The sequence below is a fragment of the Rutidosis leptorrhynchoides genome, chromosome 5, assembly GCF_046630445.1.
Source record: "Rutidosis leptorrhynchoides isolate AG116_Rl617_1_P2 chromosome 5, CSIRO_AGI_Rlap_v1, whole genome shotgun sequence".
NCBI lineage: Eukaryota > Viridiplantae > Streptophyta > Magnoliopsida > Asterales > Asteraceae > Rutidosis > Rutidosis leptorrhynchoides.
Window position 1 is genome coordinate 233,801,989 of NC_092337.1, and position 5,762 is coordinate 233,807,750.

The following is a 5,762-nucleotide window of genomic DNA, read 5'->3' on the forward strand; positions in this document are numbered from 1 at the left end:
AATGCGTGGTCAGATGGAATTTGTGCAATTCCAATTTTTGAAGGGCAAATTGTTAAACATTTCAAAATTTGGTGGCATTTCGACTAATTTCCCGACTCTATATGTGCCTCAATTTGTGTTATGAAGACCTCATAAATCATATTAACTTGTAATGATAATATCTCGTTTACTTGGGCCTGGAGGAGGCCCATCAACGTAGAACATGAACATGATACATATTAGCGGTTGTAAACTAGAACCAATATGTAAACAAAATTCAATTATCGTTTTTTTTAATTGAAAAATGCAATCACTCATTACTGATCATAAATAAACACTCGATACAAAAGTAGTATTCTAAAATTCGAAAGTGGATTATATCACAACAACACACAATTTTTTTTCTTAAGAAGATAAAACCCAATTTATCTCGCTAGATCTCACCTTATGGACTCTTGAGTGAGTTGGCAACATCGATCACAAATCGATATCTAACATCTGCTTTCATTAAACGGTCCAAAGCCGTGTTCAAATAGTCCATTTCAATAAGCTCTATGTCTGCAGTTATTCCATGTTTTGCCGAGAAATCTAACATCTCCTGAGTCTCTTTTATCCCTCCAATTGTGCTACCACCAACCACTTTCCTCCCTGCCAAAATACAAAGTTTATTTAAAGTCATTTACTCTAGATTTTAAAGATATCGTAATATTTTTAAGAAAAAGAACAGGCTTACCAACTATCAAGGGAATGGAAGATAATTCATGGGCCTTTTCTGGTATACCAAGAAGAACAAGTTTTCCATCATATGTAAGACAATTAAGAAATGGTAATATTGCATGATCTGCTGCCACGGTATCTAAAATACCGTTGAGTGTACCTGTTACCGCCTATTCACATATATAAACAAAAGTACTAAGAATATAATCAAAATAAATTCATTAAAAAATAAATAATCATTGTTGATTATTTACCTGCATTTGCTCCGGGTCTTTACTAACTACAAAATGATCAGCTTTAAGAACTTCAAGTGCTTCCTGCCTCTTGCCCTCTGTGGTACTAAAAACCGTAACTTCGGCACCAAAAGCCTTAGCCATTTTTACAGCAATATGACCAAGTCCACCGAGACCAACTACACCTAACTTGGTTCCAGGCTTGTCGAGCCCATAATGTTTAAGAGGACTATATGTTGTGATTCCAGCACATAGCAACGGTGCACCAGAATCAAGTGGCAAATTGCCGGGCCAATGCAACACAAAATGTTCATCAGCAACCATGTGATCAGAGTAGCCACCGTATGTAATCGTACCATCAAAATCAGGCACCGCATATGTATAGATCAGTTTTGGGCAGAACTGTTCAAGATCATCGGAACAAGCTTGACAAGATAGACATGATCCAACCAAGCATCCGACACCAACTTTGTCACCAACATTGAAGTTCTTAACTTTGCTTCCAACTTCCGTTACCTCTCCCACAATTTCATGCCTTCAGGTTTTGGTATAATTTGTTAAATACGTGCATATATAGAGTGTGATTATCCAAGTACAACATTAAAGTTAATCATTTCAGACATAGTTCTAAAGTTCTAAGTTCTGATTAATGCATACACATGATGCAACAACATAGTTAAGGTTGCAAACATGTAATGTTACAAGACCTTAATAGTAGACGAATATGTAAACATTGTGTTGTAGCTCTTGTGGTAGTGGTCTGCCTCTCTTAGCGAGAGGTCGGGAGTTCGAATCCCGTGGAGTGCAGCATTGCACACAATGTTGCCCCTTTACCCTTGAATTCCTCCCGTGGGGAGGGGGTTTTACCGCCCATGCCCTCGGATTGGGCTGAGATTCCTCCTGGGCAGCAGTTGGGCGCGGTTTATGCAACTGCAGGAAGATGAACGCGTGGGCGGTTAAGTCCCCCTTGGTGATCCGTACTGCTTTTCGAAAAAAAGACGAATACTTACCATTTTAATTTTATATGCAGATTATAAAGTTAATATGTTAAAATAGTACTAGCAAAACAACTTTTGTGATATTCACAATTGCTTACGTGTTTTTTTTAAAAACAGACATTAGGTATGCCGTATGCCAAAAACTACAAAACATGAATTTAGTATTGTTATTAACTAATAAGTATTTATTTTAGAAAGGGTAAGACAAAAAGATGGCATAGTATTATATGAAGAATTTTTATTCCTTTTTTAGAAACCAAGGAGTGGGTGAAAGGGACATACGGAATTATTTAATTAAAATTAATTAATAAATAGACATATTAACGATAAATATATTTTGCTAAAGATAACTTAGGAGTTGTCATTAACACACATTAAATCGTTATAAAACTTGATAGCCGTCATTCTAAAAGTTATATATATATATATATATATATATATATATATATATATATATATATATATATATATATATATATATATATATAATCAAGAGAGAAGTAGTTTTTTGGGAGCAAATGGGGGAAAGTAAATTTTTTTCGTTTTTTCGGAAAGAAAATTTAGACATCAAGTTTAGGTAAAATATGAACATTTAAAAAAAACACTTTGTGATGAATGTTATTATTTAGGCGGGAAAACAATCGAAAAAATAATTGATAACACTCATCATGAGTAATGTTATTCTTAATAATATTTTTGGAACGTTGTTTTCTTTCATTTTATATGAAGTTTTTTGTTTTTTTTTTAAATTTAGCCCGATTTAGACTTTAGGGTTTATAGTTTAGGGTTTAGTGTTTTGAATTTAGTCCCTAAATCCAAAACCCTAAACCCTAAACCCTAAAGTATAAATCGTTCGTGTTAAAAATTCAATCTAATCCCTAAAACCTAATTTCTAAACTCTAAACCCTAATTTCTAAACCCTAATAGCTAAACCCTAATTTTTAAATCCTAATTTCTAAACCCTAATTACTAAACCTTAATTTTTAAACCCTAAAAAAAATCAGCAAAACAACATTACATATGATGAATGTTTTAATTTTTTTTCTTCGAACGTTTTTCCGCCAAAATAATAACATTTATCACAAAGTGTCCTTTTTAAATGTTCATATTTTCATGTAATCTTGATGCCTGAAAAAAAATCGAAAAAAGGAAAAAAATTTACTTCCCCCCACTTCCCACCAAAAAGTGATTCCCTCTTAATTAAATATATGTGTATATATATAGACATATATATATATATATGTATAGTGGTAGGATCAAGAGGGAAGTAACCAATCGGGGGGAAGCGGGGGGAAGTAAAATCTTTTTTTTTTTTTGAAAAAACTTTGTTCACGAACATTATAGATCGGATGAAAAGATGAATATTTAATAAAGACCATTTGTGATAAATGTTTTTATTTTGGCGAAAAAACGCTCAAAGAACTAATATATAACAATTATCGTGTTTTTCGAGCGTATGTTGAGTTTTTAGATATTCGGGTTTAGATATTAAGGTTTATAGGGTTTAGATATTAGGGTTTAGAAATTTAGGGTTTGGGGTTTAGATTTAGGATTTAGATTGAGTTTTTAACACGAACGGTTTAGAGTTTAGGGTTTAGGGTTTAGGGTTTGGTGTTTTGGGTTTATGGAAAAAAATAAATTTGGTCTAGTTTTTTTGATTTTGTTCACGTTGTCGTTTTGTTCATAGTTATTTATGTTGTTTTTTATTTGGCGTTGACAAAATTACTGAAATCATCCATGTGGTTTGATGCTAGTTTCTGAAACCGTCCCTGTAGTTTTTTCTTGATTTGTTTCATCACTGTGGTTTCCAAACGTTTCTGAAATCATACCTAGCTTAAACGTCCGTCTAATTAATCCGTTAGATCACACCATGTGCTTATCACATGAGGGCAAAAATGTCCTTTTCGCTATGCACCCAATGGTATTTTAGTTAATTTCGTTTTTTTCTTTTTCTTTATTTCTTTATTCCAACAAGAGTACTACCATTGTAGTATACAGTACAAATTAGAAAATAAACCCTTCAAAGCTTTAAATCAACAAATTGATGATTTCATTTACTGTGATACACCATGAACAAATCTAGAACAGATCGAAGCTTCATTAATCGAGAACAACTCGGATGATCTTTTTGTGTGAATTTACATACACTACACGTTCACTGTGTGTGGGTGATATTCTTGATAAGGAATTTTTTTATTTTTCTTTCCAGATGCTTCGGTTTTTATTTTTAAGAATTGGGTTTTTTCTTGTTACGGAAATTTTGTAACTTTTTTCTATGTGATTTTCTTCATTTTTTTGAAAGTTAAAATTTCTACTTGAATTATTGATGGGTTTTTGTTTCATAAAAAAGGGCTTTCTTAATTTCATAGAAACATGGGTTCTAGCTATTTCGTTGGTGGTTTTGAAAACGAAGATGCTAGCGGTGGCCGCCAATAACCACTGCTGAATGAAATCGGAAGCAGATCAGGAACACCCAAATTTGAAAATCGATTGTTGATACTCTCGTCGGAGAAAACGAACGTTCGTCGGAGATGGTGACAGTTGGGAAGTTTGCTGTTAACGGTTGGGTAATTCAATATCCAACTTATGATGTTACTCTTCTTCCGTTTCTACTTGATTTGTAAGTATCACTACTTCATTTATAAGTATCACGTGGTACTCTTTTGTATATGTAAATGTATATTACTCATAATTGCATAATTTTTTTTAATTCTTGTTTGAGTTACGGAGTAAAATTTTAATTTATGCTATTTGATTTGAATTTGTTTAAATGAATGATAATTTGTTTGAATTTGATTTGGGTTGAAACATGGAAGGAAGAACAATTTATGTGGGTGTTGAAAGAAAATTAGGGCTAGTGAAATATGGTAGGGAAGAAGATGAAGTTTCTCAAAGGAAAAGATAAAGTGACGTTTTTGCCATCATGTGATAAGTACATGGTGTGATCTAACGGATTAATTAGACGGATGTTTGAGCTAGGGATGATTTAAGAAACGTTTGGAAACCACAGTGATGAAACACATCAAATAAAAACCACATGGATGGTTTCAGAAACTGGTATCAAACCACGTAGATGATTTCAGTAATTTTGTCTTTGGCCTTTGTTATTTAGTTTTTGCGTTTTGTGTTTTTATGTGCAAGGCTTTTTCTTTGTTGATGAAAGTTTCTCGTTTTTAGCATTTTTTCGTGGAAAAAAAATGTAAAATGGATAAGAAGCAATAATTAAAAGCGTACCCTGGAACAACGGGATAAGAAGTGATGCCCCATTCATTTTTGGCGTAGTGAATGTCCGTGTGACAAATTCCGCAATACAAAACTTTAAATCTCACGTCGTTATCCCTTGTAGCCCTGTACGTACATAGGTTGCAAATCAACTTCCTTAATATTTTCAGGAAAAATTATTCAAATTGTTAATTTTTATAAATAACGGGAAAGTGTACCTTCTCGAAAAGGAGAAGGGAGCGAAGACTCCGGAAGTGTCACGGGCACCATAACCATAAGACTTGATCGGATGCTCGTTTTCTATTGATGTTGATGTTGCCATATACTTAGAACTGATTAGTTGATTAATCGATTGAAAAGATGATTTAGTTTGTATGTATTTTAAGATAGTAAACATTGCGTGGATTTATAGCTTATATTTTATGAATTAAATAAAAAAATCATTATATAATCACGCCGGCTTGTTTGTATGTTCTCTGATTGTAGCGTTTATAATTATTCGTGGTAGAGAGACCAAACAAGATTAAAAAAAAAATTGCCGTCTACTTGGAACATATTTGCAGTTAAATGACCGAATCAATTACTAACGAGGAAAATGTTTCTAGAAGCTAAA

The 5,762-nt window shown here is 33.0% G+C and overlaps 1 protein-coding gene across 1 annotated transcript; it reads right to left on the reverse strand.

The window, feature by feature from the left end:
* Positions 1 to 424: 424 nt before the first annotated feature.
* On the reverse strand, positions 425 to 5,471 carry LOC139847272 (mannitol dehydrogenase-like). The gene is made up of 5 exons (XM_071836939.1): positions 5,368 to 5,471; positions 5,162 to 5,275; positions 951 to 1,464; positions 713 to 866; positions 425 to 627 (listed from the first exon to the last, which is right to left on the reverse strand). The coding sequence occupies exons 1-5, from the start codon at positions 5,469 to 5,471 to the stop codon at positions 425 to 427; spliced, it is 1,089 nt and encodes a 362-aa protein (XP_071693040.1).
* Positions 5,472 to 5,762: the final 291 nt, after the last annotated feature.

Bases quoted from the DNA above. Each gene is read 5' to 3' on its own strand.
- LOC139847272 (XM_071836939.1), bottom strand. From the start codon at position 5,471: ATGGCAACATCAACATCAATAGAAAACGAGCATCCGATCAAGTCTTAT. The intron at 5,276-5,367 runs GTACACTTTCCC...ATGTACGTACAG, and splicing joins CCCTTCTCCTTTTCGAGAAG to GGCTACAAGGGATAACGACG. The intron at 867-950 runs GTAAATAATCAA...ATATGTGAATAG, and splicing joins AAGACCCGGAGCAAATGCAG to GCGGTAACAGGTACACTCAA.